The sequence below is a fragment of the Camarhynchus parvulus genome, chromosome 19 (assembly GCF_901933205.1).
Source record: "Camarhynchus parvulus chromosome 19, STF_HiC, whole genome shotgun sequence".
Lineage (NCBI taxonomy): Eukaryota > Metazoa > Chordata > Aves > Passeriformes > Thraupidae > Camarhynchus > Camarhynchus parvulus.
In genome coordinates, this window is record NC_044589.1 from 6,121,160 (window position 1) to 6,139,930 (window position 18,771).

At 46.8% G+C, this 18,771-nt stretch overlaps 1 protein-coding gene across 1 annotated transcript in view; it reads left to right on the forward strand.

Annotated features, from left to right (window-relative positions):
• The window catches only part of LRRC75A (leucine rich repeat containing 75A), a 54,824-nt gene that overhangs the window by 33,873 nt on the left and 2,180 nt on the right, over positions 1 to 18,771 (forward strand). The window contains exon 3 of the mRNA XM_030962662.1: positions 3,058 to 3,170. Coding sequence (XP_030818522.1) covers positions 3,058 to 3,170 — 113 coding nt within the window. The remainder of the gene's footprint in view (positions 1 to 3,057; positions 3,171 to 18,771) is intronic.

An 18,771-nucleotide genomic window follows, 5' to 3' on the forward strand; every position in this document is an offset into this window, starting at 1 on the left:
CCCCAAGAGGTTCAAACCTTGCCAGCACGAGCTGGGCTGGTTTTTAAGCTGATTTTTACGCTGATTCCCTTTCCAAACAAGCTCTTGGGCTCAGTCCCACCAGGGTGTGTGTGTGTCAGCTCCAATTATTTCCTGATAGACTTGGATCAGGAACAGGGAAAAGCTTTTGTTTGGAGCCCTTGGCACGGCACCAGCAAACTCCCTTCTCCTGCACACGAGTTTTGGGGCTGCAGAGTTTGGGTAAAAACCTAAAAAATGGAGGTTCCTGAAGCACAGAGTTTGTGGGAATGAGATGTGCAGAAGGAAGGAGCCCCATCCTGTGCCTTAGGAGGGCTCTGAAATGGGAATTTTATTTTGTATTATATTTATTTTTTTATCTACAGAGTTGATGTGCGCAGGAATCGTGTGCTCTAAATAATTTATTAAACCCCTCAAAATAGAAATATCCCAGGACCTCCAGGGCTTAGGAGTTGAGCTGGTGAAGAAAAAGGGCTGAAAGGGTTGGGATGGCCACAGAAGGATAAACTGGATGTGGAGAAAGGATTAAAATACTCCTTGTCCTGCTGCTGTACCAGCATGGATGGGCTGGGTTTGCTTTGGGCTGAATTATTCAGGAATTGGTTTGATGGGAAGTTCAGGCCTGAGCTTCCCTCAGCCATCTGGAGGTCTAGAGGGAAAAAAAAAACTCATCAAAAACCTCAAAAAACCTCATTGGAGAGGCAAGATGGCCATGACACACCTGAACCAGCAAAAATTTATGTGTTTTTTTTTTACTTTCTCAGCTTCTCCACGTTCCTCTTGTGAATAATTTCACTTCCCCAGCACTTCAGCTGGGATAATGCTGGAGACAGCTTGAATTGTCTCTTGCAGGGTTATTTTGGAGGAAATTTGCAGCACAAAATGCCAGCAATGTCCTTCCCCCCTCAGGATTTCAGCACTTGGTTTCTTTTTCAACACCAGTTCTACCAAGTAGGCCTCAGAGCTGGAAACCCCCACTCATCCCTCAGGGTGCACTCTGCTAATTCAGGGGCTGCTGCAATGCTTAAAAATAAAAATAATAATAAAAAAAGCAGATGAAATGAAAGCTGCTGGCACCTGGCAGGTAAAAAAAAAAAAAAAAATTACAGAGAGGTGTCAAAATCTGTGGTGTTTTCTTCTCATGTTGGGGCGGGTGCTTCCACAGCCAGGAAGGTGTTGCTGGCAGTGTTGCCTTCCCAAAATGTTCTGAGGCTCTAATTAAAGAATTGCCTGCTTTTCCAGGCTTTCCAGTGGGAAACATGAGGTAAAAATCTTGCTTTTCTTCATTTTCTCAGTGTTCATTCCACAGGTTGAGCCTCCCTGGGTTCCTCCAGGCCCGGGGTTGGTTTTTGCCACAGGGCCTGCAGTGGGAGAGGAGCTGTGGGAAAGCCTGAGGGATGAAATTTGTGGGATGAAAACCCAGATTTTGGGTTCAGCGTGGTGGTGAACGAGGTGTTGAAAAGCAAAAGTTTAAATGTGCTCCTATAAACCCAGATTTCCTGGGAATCAGAGGCTCGGCTCACTGGTTCTCAAGGTTTTCCATGTGTCCTGCTGGGATCCCTGGATCTGTAATTTCCACCTGAAATCCCCTGGCACTGCTGCCCTCAGTCAGGTCCACAAGCACCACACTGGAATTATCAGGGAAAAATCAGCTGGAAATTCAGCTTGTGATTCATGGGAATCACCATGATATATCTGGGGAGAAACCCTCCCAATTTATATTAAGTCTTCATTCTTAGAGTGGAGTCAAAACCCACAAATCCTGGCTGATATTTCTGCTCCAGCCACCTGCAGAGATGTCCTGGGTTTGTGGTTGTTGTGTTTTTTTTTTTTTTTTTACCCTGAGAAAACCTGCTGTAATTGTTTCCCTGTACACCCCCAAGTGATTTGTCAAAATCCCAATTGCTCCCAGATAATTCAGTATTTATGATGTCTTTATAGGGCTGGTCTCGCTCCACTGATGCAGAGGTGAGGAGGTGAATAAATTGCATAAATTGCATAAATTTCATAAATTTTATAAATTAGGGGGCAAAAGCTGAGCTCTCAGGGAGGATGTGAAGGCAGCAATAATTGGCTGTCCAGGCAGAGGAGATGCAGCACCTTCCTCAGGATTTTCCCAGAAAATTCTGAGCCATCCCTGTGGCTGAGCAGCCCAGGCTGACCGTTTATTGTAGGGCTTCCTCTTTAATTCCTGTGTCTTCCCTAATGATGTAACATTTTGATAAAACCAGGCAGACAGCACAAATTGTGGCATTTTGGATCTTTTTTTATCATTATTGATCTTTCAGTCGGGCTCATCTCTGCCTGTGACCTTTCAGAGAGCAAGAGAGGCACTGCAGGATGGGTGGTTGGAATTACTGGAATGCAAATCGTGTATGAAAATCCTGGGTTTTATTTTATAAAAATAAGGACTGGGTTTTATTTTATTTTCTTTTAGGACCCAAAATTTCTAGACCCAAATCCTTAGAAACTTTCAGAGTTCAAGTTTTCCAAACCAGTATCCCTTGGGGTGGAAACTGATCCAAAATCAAGAAGATGCCACATTTCTTCGTGTTTTTCTTTTTCCTAACAATTAAATGTTGTGAGATTTTCTCTTCCCAAGACTCCATCAGCTCACAGATCCTCTGGGAAGAAATTTTTGGTGGTAATGAATGGGTGATTTAACCAAATTTAATCAATCTTTGCCAGATGTTAGCGCTGGAAGCTGTTACGTGGTGTCGGATGGTTACGGTGGGATAATAACAATATAAAATAATAGTAATAGTAATAGTAGTAGTAGTAGTAGTAGTAATAATAATAATAATAATAATAATAATCATAATAATAATAATAATAATAATAATAATAATAATAATAATAATAATTCCTGCAGAATCTTAGCAATCAGAGAGGTTTTTCCCCCCTTTCTAGACAGTTTTAAGGGTGGTCCCTCAAGGCTTCCCAGCTCCCAGCCGGAGCCACCCTGGGCTCGGGGCAGCCCCTGGGTGTGATGGCAATGCTGCAGAGCCCTGACCCTGTGTCCTTTCCATGTTTTTGCAGGAAGGGGACTCCCTGGGAGCCATGGAGAAGCTCTGCAGGCAGCTCACCTACCACCTGAGCCCCCACTCGCAGTGGAGACGCCAGGGCATCATGAAGAGGAAGCCGCAGTCCTGGTGAGTCCCTGCTGGGTCCCTGTCCCCAGGCTGGCCTTGCCACCCCTCAGGGATGGGGACATTGGGGAGGAGGGTTTTCCATGCTGGTTTTGGCAAATGTGGGTGCTGCCTGTTGCTCCCTGCAGCCACAGGAGGAACAAATCCACCCTGCTTGGAGCTGGGGTGTCCCAACATCCAGAATCCTCCTTCCTCTCCAATCTCACCAGAATTTCCCCCATTTATGGTTCCTTCATGCTCGCCCCAGAGGTGTTTCCCTCTGTTTCCATCTTCCTTTCCCTGTTGCAGAGGAGAGCAGCACTTCAGTGCCTGGGGAGGAGGAATGGTCTGGAAAACCTGAGCCATCCATCCTCCAAACATCCCTTGTCTCCCAGACTGCTCCAAGAGCTCCTAATTAGCTGGTAATTAATGTACAGGCACGTGTCACCATGCACACCGTGGCTTGCAGTTTGCACAGAAGGAATTTTGTTGTTAAAAATCGGGAAAAAATAACCCAAATCCCCATCTCATCCAGCTCCTCAGCAAAGCATTCCCATCTGGTGTCATCCTGGATCCACAGAGCTGAGAAACCTGTGGATGAGGCTGATGAGAACAGAAAGGGCTGCTTTTTTTCCTTATGTTGGGCATTATATATTTATTATTTTTGCTTAAGGAAGCGAGAAATAGAAACAAAGCTGCAATCTGGGAGAGTCAGCATTTGTATCCAGGTGCTGGCTCGTGGTCCCAGGAGAGTTTTGGTTGTAATGAAGTTGTAGTGGGAATTAATCCAGTGAAAAAACTGGGATAGGTAAGGAGAGGGGAGGAATGTGGTCACAGGAGGAAAAAAAGACACAAGGAAATAAAGGATTGACTGGCCAAATAGGATTAGGAGCACATCTCCCAGGGATCTGGCTTATCATCCTCACAAAGTGCTGCCCTGAGAGACCAAAACGTGGAGAAATGTATTTCACTAGCAGCATTACCCACATTTTTGGTGGGTTTTAAGGTGCATTGATGGCTAAAATCTGCATTTTCCAATAAAGCAGCAGAAACTGGGGGAGTGTTGGAGCTCCCAGGCTGCGTCCTGGGGGCACACGGAGCTGTAATGACCCAGCAGCTCATTACCCTCCGGGGTTTCCTCTTAATTAGAGTAGGAAATGCTCACCCCTTATCCCCCCATCAGGGCATTGTTCAAGTCACACTGCTGCTGCATCGCCGAGCTCTTTACAGCCCCCAAACCGCTGAAATCCTTGGAAATGAAAAAACTTGGAGCCCTGCTTTGTGCCCCTCTGTCTTTAATTACCAATCCCTGTCCTTAATCCCCAGCCCGGGATCAGCACGGTGTGAGCACAGCCTCGTGCCCGAGATTTGCAAGGCTTTATCTGCAGCTTTTCCTTGCAGCAGCCGGGAAACAGCTGAGGTTTCCCGGGGCTTTAGGAGCAGGGATGAGGTTTTGGGATCAGGTTTTGGGATGAGGTTTTGGCTGCCAGCGAGCCCCGAAGTGACCCGGTGCCAACGTGGGCTGCTGGTTCTGCCCTAGCCAGGCTTTGGAGGGGGGGATTTTCCTGCATTTCTGGTTTAGATGCTCTTTTAGGAGGTGGCTGTGAGTTGAACCCTTTGCTGGAAGGTGAAATCAGTCTTTTGCTAAGGTCTAAATGCCATAAAACAGGGATTTTATAGAGAGCATCCTGCTCTGGGCTGGGGTTTCCAAGTGCCCTGTGCTGCTCCCAAGGGAATTGTGAGCTCCCATTCCCAGGTGTTGGCATTGCTCTGACTCAGCCCTGCTGCCAGGTGTTGCAGGAACTCCCCAATATCACAGATCCACCCTTTTTCAAGTGTGTGTTGCAGGGAAAATCGCTTTCCTTCATCCACACCCACATATCCACTGCAGGTGGGAATGGGAAGCAGAGCAGCAGGAGGAGGAGGATGGAGCTGATTTTTTGGCCAGGCACAAGAGGAGGCTCTGCTTCCTAATCCCAGCTCCTCCCAGGCTGGGTGTGCTCCCTAAATCCAGGCAGACATTCCCAGCCCTGGCACAGCAGCACCCAAACCTCTGCCAAATGACCTTATTTTTTTGGCACGTTGTAAATCTGTCTGGCTCTCCCTCGCTGTCTCCATGCCTCCCTCGGAATACATTAAACATCCAGGGATGAAAATCGGGGAAATCCAACAGCAGCAGGATGGAGGCAGCCTGCTAAAGTCATTTTCCTGTGCCTGGCTCTGCCTGGGGACAGCATTCCAGCCCTGGAATCTCCCTGCTCCCGCTGCTGCCGAGCGCTCCCATCAGCATCACAAAGGCAAACCGGGAATTAAAGCTCCTGGGAGCAGGAGGTGCTTCCCGGGGGAAACCATCCCTGGGGATATCCCAGTCCGTTGTGGTAGGAATAGGCCAGGAATGCAGCAGAGAGGATGGAGCAGTGAGCACCAGCTGAAGGAATATCAAATATTCACGTTGTAACTCCAAATTTACATCAGAGAAACCCTTTATTTTTTCTTTTTACACACAACTCTTGTTAATGCCCCTGCACGAAGCAGGGGAAGGATTTAGGGTGAAGCAGCTCACTCTAAATGGAATTAAATGGGGTCAATCTGGACCTAAATTTGTGGATTTTTTGGCCCTGCTGCTGCTCAGAGAAATGCCCAAATGCCCACACCAGGCTGAGCCAACGTGGCATTTTCTGCACTTTCTAACCCCATTTTTTGTTTCACAGCTCCCAGCCCTCGCTTGTGCAAATCCCCCAGTGCTGGCACCTGGAAAGAGCCAGGACTGATTCTTTTCTCACTTCTCCTGGCTTTTCCAGGTGGTTTTCCTGAGCTCCAGCCCATTCTTTTCTTTGCCACTTGTCCTTTCTGCTGGTGACACCTGGGACTCAGCCTGAACTCCTTTCACCCTCTGATGTGAAATCATTAGAAATCACCTTGAGAACAGCAGGAAAATTAATGTTTTGGGACAGCTTTTGGGAATGTGGAGGCTCTGTGAGGCTGTGGCAGATTTAACCCCTGGTTACCTGAGGGTTGGATGTTCTCCATGGCATTTGGCATCCAGGAGCAGAGACCAGTTAGAACAGAAGGTGTTTGGATTTAGTGGTGAATTTACAGAGGTTGAGCAGCCTTATTTTGATGGCAGGAATGATCTTTTACCATCCCACTCCTGATTCCATCAGGGGCACAAAACATTTCTGTCCTGCAGGAATGCCGGGAGCTGGGCTTTCATGTTGGCAGTGCCTGCTTGCATTGCTTTACAAAGGAAAAAAATAATTTTAAAATGAGTTTTCGTGGTGGGAGAAGCCCTTTGGAGAACAGAAAGGGAATGTTTGTGGCTGGAAATCCTCCTCTGCTGTGGCAGCTGGTGGGCGAGCGAGAGAAGCTGGAGCTCCTGCAACAAAAAGTCTCTTCAGAGCACCCAGCACAAAGCCAGGTGGTGGGAGGAGGCTGGAGCAGGGGCTCCTGGTCATTAAAATCCCATTTCTGTGTGTGAGTGTGTGCTGGAGCTGCTGCAGAGAGCAGGGAGTGTGGGAGCTGGAGCCTCTGGGATGTGTGTGTGGGTGATCCCTTCTCCCTGTGCCCATGGGATGCCATTCCATGGACATTCCAGGGCTGTCCCAGGGAGCTGAGGGGACAGAGGATGCTCCAAATGCTCAGAACTCAGTGCTTTGGGGTGGTGGTGAAGTTTTCCACCTTTTGCAGTGGAAAACAGGCAATTCCCAAACCTTTCTGCTCTGTCCAGCATGGCCTGAGGCTCTGGGGGTGGAGAAAAGCAAAGTTCTGGTTCCTGGTGGCTTTTCCGGTTGGGATGCTCAGCCCAGGCTCAGAGACACTCTAATAAATGTCTTAGTATGATGGAAAGACCTGGAGTGACACAGAAATGAGCTAAGATTTTTGGGACAGAGAGTGGAAAACCTTTGTGAGACACCTTTGGTTTAGTGGAGTTCACACAGGGCTCAGCCAGCTTAATAAATTTGGAATATTTTCTGTGCTTTGGTAGAAATGTTTGGGAATTTGTGGTGCTGAAGAGCAGGAGGGGGCTGGTTCCAGCAGGGCTGTGGGATTTGGCAAATGAGGAGCTTTGATGGGGTTCAGGGCACACAAAGAGGAAAAAAATAACTTTTAGAGGTACCAGTAAGGAGTTGGGAGAAAGTTGGATGTAATTTTATCCCAGGATTGCCCTTTTCACCACCTCTGTCCTCCTCACCTCGCTCTCCTCCATGGCCATGGGGCATTTTCTCCATCTGCCCACTTTGGATTTTTATAGCTACTCAAGATGTGGCTTTTCTCTTTCTCTTATGGCTGGGCTGGGAACAAACCCTGATGTGCCCTGTCAGTTCTGTTCCCTCCTCACCGTGCTGCTCTGGGCTGCTGCCCCTTGAGTTTATTCCCTTTGGCACATGCCTGGCTGCAGGCACAGCCCCTGCTGCTGTGTCTGTGCTCTCTCATGGGCTGGGTGATGTCCAAGCTGCTCCTTTGCTTTGTGGAAAATCCATTTCCCAAGATATCTGAACGGGAGCAGCATTTGGGGCTGGCCCTTTGCGTGTGCCTGGTGGGATTTGGGATTTTTGGAGTGGGGTGGGCAGGTTAAACCTGGGGTTAAATGTGCCCAAGCTGATTCCCAGAAAAAAGGGAAAATCCCAACCCTCTGAAGCTGGGATGCAGCTCCCTGGAGCTGCTTGTTATGTAGAAATTCCAATGGATCTTCTACAGAAATGGTGTTTAATGTGCAAATATCTCCTCTGGCAACCCAGGGTTTTGTGACCATGGTGAAATGTTTTGTCCTGGTGGGAATGGGGATGTGATGTTGGAGGGGAGAGGAGGAGCAGGCCAACAATCATCCAGCACAGGCTGAGTGGGAAGGAGGGAAGGATTCCATCCAGCTGGAGATGGATTTCTTGAATGAGAGAGGAATCAAAAAAAAAAAAAAAAGAAGAAAGCTGTGTCATTTAAAAGTAAAAGTCGATAATGTTCAGCACTAAGAGGCTTTGGTGTTAAATAATTCTCTTTTCAGGCTAGTGGGTTATAAATTCAGGGTGTCCCTGGTTTGCACTTTACCCTGAATTGGGGAGGGGGTGTCAGGCAGGGAGGGATGGACCTGACAGTGCACAGGGATGTCCTGAGCTGCTCCCAGCTCAGAATGTGCCAATGTTACAGCAAAATAGAGGCTGAAAACCAACCCAAGGAATTCCTTTTCCACCCAGTTCTCCCTGCTGGATGATGCTGAAGGGCCCAAAAGCACAGAGGGTTCAGGACAGGCCATTAAACCCCACAGCTCAGGCTCCAGAGGCTTGGAAGGAAAATGCTGTGATGCTTCTGGTTGAGTTTAAAGAGTCAGAGACTTTTTGGCAGGATGAAAACAGGGCTAAGCTGTGAACAGATGAAATGCCTGGTGTGGGGGAAAGGTGGAATGCTGCAAATCTGGGGGAGTAAAGATCTGTGAGGGCTGTGGTTGAGAAATAATTCTGCAGTGTGTGGCTTGTGGCAATTAAAGGAGCTGCCACCATCGTGGCATCATTAAGGCTGGAAAAACATTCTGAGATCAAGTCCACCACTAAGCCAGGAACACATCTCCACATCTTTTAAATGCCTCCAGGTATCCTTTACATAACTTTAAAGGATAGAGGGAGTTATTGTTGATGATATTCTGGGAAAATCTGATTTTTCCTGTGCCTGTTGGAGTGGGAGCTGTAGGATCATCTCCTGCTTCCTGGAAAAACTGAGCAAATCACACCAAGCAGGTGCTGAAATCACTCCTTGCCTCCATTTGGCCACCAGACCAGCAGGTTTGGGGTGGAATTGAGTTCTTTTCCAGCTGAGTTTGGTTGGGGGAGAGGCTGCAGCCCCTGGCACACCTTGCCCAGCCAGGAGCTGGCATTAACCAAGACCTGCATTTGAAGCTGAGCTGTGAATAATTCATGGCCGCTGAAATGCCACCCGGCTTGGTGGCACAGGGCTGGCACATCCAAGGGATTTCAGGTTTCCCAGTGGCTCAGTGTGTAAAATGAGCCCTTCCCCTGCTCCTTGTCTGGGTTGCCCCACAATTGAAAACAATTGACCCAAACTGCAAGCGCCATTCCCTCCACACTGATGAATACTGACCCTGACAAAGGCTGGGATTGATTTTGCTGCTCCTGTCAGCCAGAAATGCTGGAAAATAAACCTGAGGCTGGGCTGGGGTGATGTAGAGCAGCAGGACACCCTTCCCCACTGGCTTTTCCCTCACACCTTTGCTGCAGCCTTATAAACTTCAGGTTTTTAAGGCACTACCTCGATTTCAAGCCACCCTCATCCTCCTCTTTCCTCTCTCCTCCTGCAGCTGAATCAAGGAATAATTGGTGGTTTTCCTCCCCTCCCACCTCCTTGCACTTGGGTGCTTGTGCCTCCTTAAATGTGTTTTTAGTCCGGTGCTTCATTAGAAAAGGCCTTTGATGGTGAAAAGTGTGGGGTTTTAATTTATTTTTTTGGTAATAATTACTCCTCTGCTTCTGGGCAGAGTGGAAATGAGATTTTCCATGGACACATGGCGGGGATTATTTAAATCCATCCCCACCACTCAGACCGGTAGAAATTGTTATTAAACGAGGGAATCAGCTGGGAAAATAATTCATCCCCCCTGCTTGGAAGTGGTCCAGACACTCTGTGGTGATTTGTTTTGTCTCGAAACAGACACTGACTCCTTTTTTTGGGTGGTGAGGGGCAATTTGGGGCCTGGATGCTGCTCCATGGGGGAAAGGCATCACTCCCCAGCAGCCGAGCCTGTTTAATCCCCAGCCAGCCCAGCCTGGCTGTCACCCCGGGCTGTATTTCCCAATTAAGACCATCAAGCTCGATGATGAAGCTTTGATAGGCGCTTTTTACATTTATTTTATTTCCCCAGCCCTTTCAGGCGGTGAATGAAGGTGTTTAGTGAGCTCATCCATCACTTTTAACTCGGTGAATTCCCACCTCCCACTGCTGCTGCTGCTCTCTTTGAATGGAAATAATTTAAAATAACGCTGCAAATGGGGACAGCAGGGGAGCTGTGTCATCACCAGGGGGTTCTGTCTGTCCCATGGGTGACACAAACTGGGCTCACCCCCTTCCACCCTGACCCTTCATCCTCACACATCCCTTGGCTACTGAGAGATGGGGAGGAAGGACAAAAAACCCCTCTGGAGCATCTGAAGCACAGAAGGTTCTTTTGCATCTCAAAAGGGGATTTTGGCACCTCCAGGAAAAAGTCCAAAGCTTCTGGACACATTGAAGTTTTTGCAGGCCTTGCCAGGCTGTGTTTTGACACATCCCAGTGTGAAAGGAGCCCCAAGGCTGATCCCTTTTGTCCAGCCCAGGGTGCAATATGTTCTTGCAGGTGTTTTCCTCTCCCCTTATCCAGGATTAGCGCCAGGCTGGGGAGCTGGGCGGGGGTTTTGGGATGAATCCACCGTGGTGTGCTGCAGGTCACTTCTCTGGTGCCCTGGGGAGGGAGGATTATCCCTGGCCTGGCAGAAATGCCCATCTGGAGCCAGTCCTCTCCTGCATTCCCTGCTGTCATCAGCTGCTGGCTCCTCCAGTGGGGCTCGTTATCCCAAAGATGATGAGCTGGAGATTTGGGGGGAAAAAAAAAAAAAAAAAAAGAAAAAAAAGGAAAAAAAGAAAAAAAAAAAGGAAGCATCTATTGACATAATAATATGGACATAATATGGATAAATCACTGGGGAAGATTTGTTGTTGTGCTGATCTTTGCAGCAGCGTTCCTTAAACAGTGACACAAACCCTGTCACTGAGAGCAGAGAAAAAAAGCAAAATATTTGCATTTGGAGGGCCTGTGTTGGAGCAGAGAAGCCAAACAGGCAGCCAGGGAAAATCCAGGGATGGTTTTTTGTGGTTTTCCTGCTTGTCCAGCAGAATTTGTTGTGCCTGGGGACGGGGGAGCTGGGCAGTGTTCGGCTGCTCAGAGCACAGGATCACATCCCTGCTCTGCTCCCTGCTCTGTTTGCATCCTTGGGGGCAGCTGGAGGCTGAAATCCCCCCATCAGCAGGGAAATAACCTGCCAAAAGCAATGGAGTGCTGGGGAATAGGGAGTTTGCTTTGGGCAGCTCAAGCTGTTCTCCTTGTTGCCTGGATTTTTCCCTTTGTTTGGCTTTGCAGGAATGGCTGCAGCCACTTTCTGCTGCCCCTGGGCTCAGGGAAGGGGATTTAAAATGAAACAACTGCACCCAAAACTGTGCCCAGCAGGAAGAGCAACCCACAGAGTGCCAGAAATTTGATTTCAACCTCTACTGCAGTGACAGAGGAGAGGGGTGCTGAGAAATCCTCTCATTGGAACAGAAGATGAAAAAGCCGCCCAAAAAATCCCTTTTTCCCCTGCATGTTCCTCAGGATGTCCTGTGCTCTGGGGGAGCTTCCTGACCCCCTGGATATGGCTGGAGGCCACTAGCCCCACATGGGACATCACAGACCCATCCCATGGGTACCTGTCCCCCCAAACCAGCCGTGCCCAGGGCCAAGAGTTTCCCTTTGCTCCATCCCTGAGCGTGGCAGGAGCTGTTTGCCTTCACTTTGCTGGGATTTTGGTGGGAAGGGCAGGGTTTAGGGTCCTGCCAAGGATTTGGGGGAAAAAAGGGAAAAACAGGGGGTGATGGCAGCTCCTGGCTGTGGAAAAAATCCCTTCCCAAGGAGGGAGGGGGACAGGCAGGACCCTGGGAGCCGGGCTGGCCGTGCCTCTCGTGCTCTGGCTCTCATCAGAGCAAGAGGGGACCTCAGCCTGCCTAAACTCTTCCAAATGTGATCTGTGCTCCAATAAAATAAACATCTTAGGGAAAGCCAAGCCCCAGGCACACATTTTGGCAGCTGATCACTCTCTAATTGCAGGAAGAGCAGTTGGGAGAGGGGTTTGTTTTTTTTTTTTTTTTTTGTTTTAGTTTTTTGGTTTCTGATGAGAAAACTGGGCTGGAGGATCAGAGTTGAAACTTCTCTCCCCACATCTCCCCACCCCCAAAAATCCTGGGGTTTTCTCTTTTGTATGAGTGGAATTCAACTTATTTCAAGGAACAGGAAACACAGAGAGCCTCTGCTAAGTGTGAACCTCAAACTCTCAGCGAGGGCCTGGATACAGGGAGTTCTCCACATATTTTTTCCTTTTTTTTTGTTGTTTGACGACACCAAGGGCAGATTTGAGGGCTGGGAGAGGATTTTGGTGAATTGGGGCTGTTGCTTCTCAGGCCTGGCTGTTCCTGGGTGTTCCTCCCATCCCAAAACTCCTGAGGCTCTGGAATGGGATGGAGATAATTAACACCAGCCCCAATTTCCATCGACGTGGCAAAACTCAGTTTGTGGTGAGGGGACAGAGCAGGAGCAGCCACACTCTGCCCTCATTCTGGGGTCACATCCAGCCTCTTAATGGGCTCATTCCTTCCAAAAATCAAACAAAGCACCAACAAAACCAAAGGGAGAGGCTGGAATTAGGGATTTTAGGGAAATCTCCATCCTGCTTTTCCAGAAAAGTGCAGGAGTCCAGGCCAGCACTGCTGTTCTCCATCACATCCCTCTCCCTTTTCTTTTTCCTCCTCTTCTTTCACTTTTTTTACACATGTTGGCAGCCAGTTGGGTGTTTTTATGAGCAAATTATTAGGAATTTCTTTTCCTGTGGCCTCTTCCCTTTGGATACTGAGGGCTGCAAATGGATTTAAAGGGCCTGTTCCTAACCAGCCCTGCTTCCTCTCACCTTAGTGAGGAGTTGCTCATGTAAATCCAGCATGATTTGGGTTCTTTTGTATCTCCCCAATCATAAAAGTCCCATTCCAAGAGCCTTTTCAGCCTTTTTTTCCCCCTCCTGTGCTAGAATCTGAAGAAAATGCTGTTTGTTTTATGGCAAACTCTCATTTATTGTAACACAAATCCTTATTTCAGGCCAATTCTCTTCCAGGGAGTCATTTCCAGAAGCAATGAGCCCAACATGTTTTCCTTTGAATTGCTGATTGTTTTTCTCTGGGCATTTGTGCAAATTGCCTCTCCTGCAAAATCCAGGTTCTATCAGCTGCAGCTCCTTATTCCCCTGGAGTAGAGTTTGCTGGGAAAATTCCAGCAATTTCTGTACAAAACCAGAGGTTTGGGAGCAAATTGTGTCGTTGGGAGGATATAAATACATTTTATTTTGGGGAGGATGGGATAGGAAAATGGATCTCTCCAACAGCAGGAGGTTTACTTTTTCCTTTTTTTTCCCACTAAATTAAATAGAGTTATAATTATAGCAAAGCATTTTGATTGCTCCCAAGTGTTTATTTTTAGCATTTTGTTTAGCAGGAAATAAAAACAAATTGGGGGGAAATGATGGTTCTGAAACGGAGCAAGGAGCTTTCCCTTCCCTCCCTATCCTAACCTGCATGCAAATGAGCTGCATGCAAATGAGCTGCTAATTGTCCCTGCTGGAGATATCGATGGGGGGATAGCAGAAATCCAATTTCTGAGCTTTTATGGGGTCCCTTTGCTGAGGGACACTGAGGGGCTGTGGCACAGGGGGACAAGGGAGGGACAGGGGCACAAGGGAGGGTGGCATTTCCATGGGATCATCCTGGGAAAGCCCTCCCAGGTCGGGGAGTCCAGCACGACCCCAGACACTGCTCTTGGGTGGCACTGCGAGGTGACACTGCTCTGTGGGATGACGTTTTTGGGTGACATTGCTCCGTGAGGTGACACTGCTCTGCGGGGTTTCACTGCTCTTGGGTGGCACTATGAGGTGACACTGCTCTGTGGGGTCCCTGCTCTGTGGGGTGACACTGTGGGCTGTCCCTGCTCTGTGGGGTCCCTGCTCTGTGGGGTGACACTGTGGGCTGTCCCTGCTGTGTCCCTGCTCTCCAGTGTCCCTTTGTCCCACGGGCTGAGGCGGAGGCCTTGTGGCTGCTGGGAGTGACCAACCTTTACCCACAATAAAATTCCTTCTCCTTGCTGTTTGTATCCAGAGTTTTAGGCTCTAATCCGTGCCTGCCCCCATGGAGGGGCTGGTTTGGGGTCCCTGTGGGTCCATTCCAGCCCAAACCATTCCATGGATCCAGTACAGAGCTGTCAGCCACAGCTCCTGACTCTGCTGGCCAGGATTTATGGATGGAGACCTCCCAGGAGCCCAGAATTCCCTTTTGCCATCCAACACCCCTGGCATGGAGCTTGGTGTGGAGCCAAGGGAAACACAGGGATTTGGGGATTTGGGGATTTGGGAATCCAAATCTGTGAGAGCACAGGAGGTCACTGTGGGGATCCTGCTGCCGTAGGAAAAATTTCAGCTTTCCCTCCAGGTTTGCTCTTAGAATGCATCAAAATTCCTGTGCTGAATCCAAGGAGCAGCCCAAATGTTTGGGGATTTTTTATTTTTGGAGATGCTGTTCAGGGTTGTGATTCCCACAGAGCATTCCCAGCAGGCACAATCATTTTATAAACATATTAAAGTTAATTTGGATGTCACATTTCAGGGCCAGGCTGAGCAACCTGCCCTTCCTACCCTCCAAAATCCAACACTCTGCAGGAGGAGCAGGCTGGAATTTGGGTAGCACAGGGATGATGGTGCAACAGGGATGTCTGGAGTTTATGACATGAAAAGTGCAAACCTTGGCAAAACTGGGAAGGCTCTTGGAACAAGAAGAGAGCAGAATAATTAATCCCCACTGGTGCTTTCTTAACAGCAAAGACTTAGGAATTTTTAATGAATTTATTGGTAAGCTCAAAAGGAGCTTTAAAGTTCCATATTTTGAAATTTATGAATTTTAAAAATCCTCTTTACCCTGAGAGTCTCTGAGGAGGGAAGTCTTTCCAAGCTGTGGGGAACAGAGGCTTTAAACTGTGCTGTTTAGAAACCTTTTTTATAAACCTTCATGACCACGGAGCTGGGGCAGCTCAGGAGCAATCCCAGCAGTGCCCACACTGCGTTTGTGTAAAATTCAGTAAAAAAAAAATGAGGATGAACCCAAAGGAGGAATTTCCTGGCTCTAAATTTTGGAGAATTTGGCAAATCCAATTCTGGTCACTCCATTTGGGTGAATTGCAGAATTTTGATTGCTCCTCAATTTCAGTCAGTCCACAGCCAATTTTTAATTTATTTATTTTTAAATCCTGCCATGACTTTGGATGTTCTCAGCCACAGCAGTGCCCTGTCCACTTGGGACCTCCCACAAAGTCCTTGATCTCAGGGATATCCCTGGAGGTTGATTTGAGCTCCTTTTATCCCCTAAGAATTCAGTTTTTCAGCATCAGGAGGTGTCCTCAGATCCTGCATTAAGAGAGGTGAAAAAAGAGCATTTCATTCTCATTTCTGTTTTATTCATCCTCATTATATGGATATATTTTATAATATATAAATAAAATATAAGATAATAATATAAAAATACAATATAAAATATAAAATAATATAATAAAATAATTAAAACTGTAATATAATATTATATAATACAATATGATATAATATACAGAATATATTAAATATATAATATAATGTTATTATATTATATTATATTATATTATATTATATTATATTATATTATATATTATATTATATTATATTATATTATATTATATTATATTATATTATACAGACTATTCAATATACAATATCTAAGTCACAGCCCCTCTTTCAGCTAAATAATTATATTTATTTGTCTTGATTCCTCCTCTGAGGGTGGGGATTCTCAACCCTTTACTCAAAATTCTCACTGAATTTGCAGCATTTGTTTGTATTCCTTCCTTTCCCACATCTCTACTCCAGTGTTTGACTGCCATCATTTGGAGCAGGGATTTTGAAAAAATACTTTAATGCTGATCCTTGCTACCACCATTATTCCAGGACAAATCTTTTATCTCAGGGTTTTACCTCTTTTTTGTTGTGTTGGATTTTTTTTGGTGACTCATTATATCCAGTAATGTTTCACTGACATTTTCATAAATACTTTTCTCACCAGGTGTCTCGACAAATTCCTTGCTGTAATTCCTCGCTCTCTGGGGCTGCCTCTTCATTTTCCCTGAGCTGTTCCTTTGCAAGGAATTGGGCTGAACATCCCAATTTTCCTTCAGAACACGACACAAGTCACAATTTGTGCAGTGCTTGAGAGCAGTGCCATGAATTTAAACCAGGAGGAAACCCCTTTCTTTTCATTCCCTTTGATCTAAACAGCAATATTCCTGTTTATGACAACATTTTCTGATCTGATTCCATGGCAGAGAGCTTTTAGCTCAGCGTGAGCGTGGATAAATCAGCATCCTGCCAGTGTGGGAGCTTAGTGAAGGGCTCTATTCCCAATCCTGGTGTTATATTGGGCAAAACCCCAGCTGGGGGGAAAAAAAATCAGTGTTTTCCCTATGGAACGGCCTTGTAAAATGTGAGGATGAAACCAAGTGGGTGTAACTGATCCCCCACTAAAGCTCAGAGGGATTTGTTTAATGGTTAAGATTTTCCTCCTGAGATTTGGGGCCAACTTTGCTGGCAGGACTGGGAGCTTTTGCAGCTGTTTGTTAACATAAATATCCCTCTTATTTCCATGTTCTGGCTCAGAATAGCCACGGGCCTGGTTGGATGAAATCCTGTTTGGGGTTTGTTTGCTTGGTTCCCCAGGGACAGGAGGGCAGAGCCTCCCCCAGGAGCAGCCCAGGGCCACTCTGACCTGGGGTTCAGGAGATCTTTGTGCTCATCAGCAGGGTGAAAAGGCAGCTTGTACAAGAGAATCAATCTGTTCCACTGGGGATCTGCTAAATTCCTCCCAGGGGGGAAAGGATGGAACCCCAGGGAGAAATCCCCTTTTCCTGCCTGGCAGAAATCCTATACATGCTCTGAGAGAAAGAACGAATGTGCAGCAATACTGAAAGCAAGAAAAAAAAAATAGAGCTGTCCTGAAGCTGTCCCCATTCCCCCTTTATCTCCTTAACTTTGCTTATTTAAAGCCACACAGACATCCCACAGGAAAAAATGGATAAAACCAGGATCAAGCCCTGGTTGTCGTGCTGATAAACGGTTATCACTGATTCACAGGGGTACTCTGTGCTTTATCTGGGGGTGAGATGCTGCTTTGGTGCTCAAAGGCTGCAAGACAGGAGGAATTTGGGGTTTTTTGCTGGGTAAAACTTGTTATTGAGGCATCACCTTGATCCCACACGGGGCTGCTCCCAAAAATTGATGTGGCTGTAGATGTGCAAGAGAAGCAGCTGCCAACACCAAGTTACAGCTCTGGATGTGGAGTAGCTCTGGGTTTAACTGGTACACAATTTGTGGGCGTGGATTTTTGGGATAAAACTCCCATTTCCCCCCTTCTTTGGAATCTCTGGGCAGTCATCCCTCATGGGCAGCTTGGGAAAAACACTCCCAGAGCAGCAGCATCACAGAATCCTCCACAGCATCACATTCCTTGGGCAGCTCAGGAGACACCTGAGGCCACCAAGCTGACACAGCAGTCACAGAGCTCCTTCCACCCCTCAGGTATCCAGGATAATTCATTAAAAAACATCCTCAGCACCTGGTTTGCCAGCAGGGCTTTGCTGTGCTGTGCCTTAAAGCCAATTATCTAAAATTACCCCTCGTGGGTCCCACTACAGTGCATTTTTCATAGTTCTGTTTCTCCAAAGTATCCAGTCTGATTTGCAAGGCCATCCTTTGAAACTTGTTTCTAGTTCTGTTTCTCTCTCAACAATGTCTGTCCTATTCCATGGCATTTCTAAGTCAGCATTTCTTATCTCAAGGTTTGCACACTGTGTGGGCCTTGTGTCAGCCCTGAGAACTCTCCACAAACCCATTTCCCACAGTCCTCCATCAGTCCCAGCTGAAACCCTCCACAAAACCTCTCCAAAACTCCTTGTTGGACAATACCCTTTTCCTGCTCCAGAGATGGGGCAACTGAGAGGTGTTTTGAAATCTTTTATTCCATTTTTAGTTTCATGAGAAGAATGAGACAATAGAGGTGTTATAATTCACGCTATCACAATTAGAAGCCAACTGTTTCCTAATTATAATATAATTATAAATTATAATACATTACATAACTTTCTACAAATCCATTTCCCACATCTCCTGTCCTTGCCTGTGGGTTCTCTGTATTTATTTTCTACCTCTGTTGAGGTTGGGATTGAAGGCACCTGAGGTGGTAGTTCATGTTTGGACTCAGGTGTTTGTTATTTCTTATCAGTGAAACAGCTTCACAACCATTAATTCTGCAGCCTTTCATGAGCAAGGCACAAAATGGCAAACTATCTCTTGTTATGGGGTCTTTTAAAAGCGAAACTATCCAATTAAGAAATGACACCTCGATTATTTTCCCTTTTAACCCAATAACTGATCCCTCAAAGCCCACAGTGTGGACTTTTCTGTCCAATTACAAAACATCACCCAAACCCATGAAGAAAAAGGAAGAAGGAGGTAAAGAAGAACAACTTGTCTCTGCTCTAAAACTTCTATCTTGCTTCATACTTATTTCTATATTCTAAAATCCCAAACTCTTAAGTTTTTCAGCCTGTGATATTACAGGGTGGAAATAACCAACTCCACAGCTGTAATCCCAGTGCTGTCAGTCAATTTTGGAAGCCTTCTCCACACCTCAGGTCAAATGCAGTGTTCCCTTGTGGTTCTCCTGACATTCCCTTGTGGGTCTGTGCCTTTCAGCACAGAAAGTTTCAAATTCTCACAGCACAGGA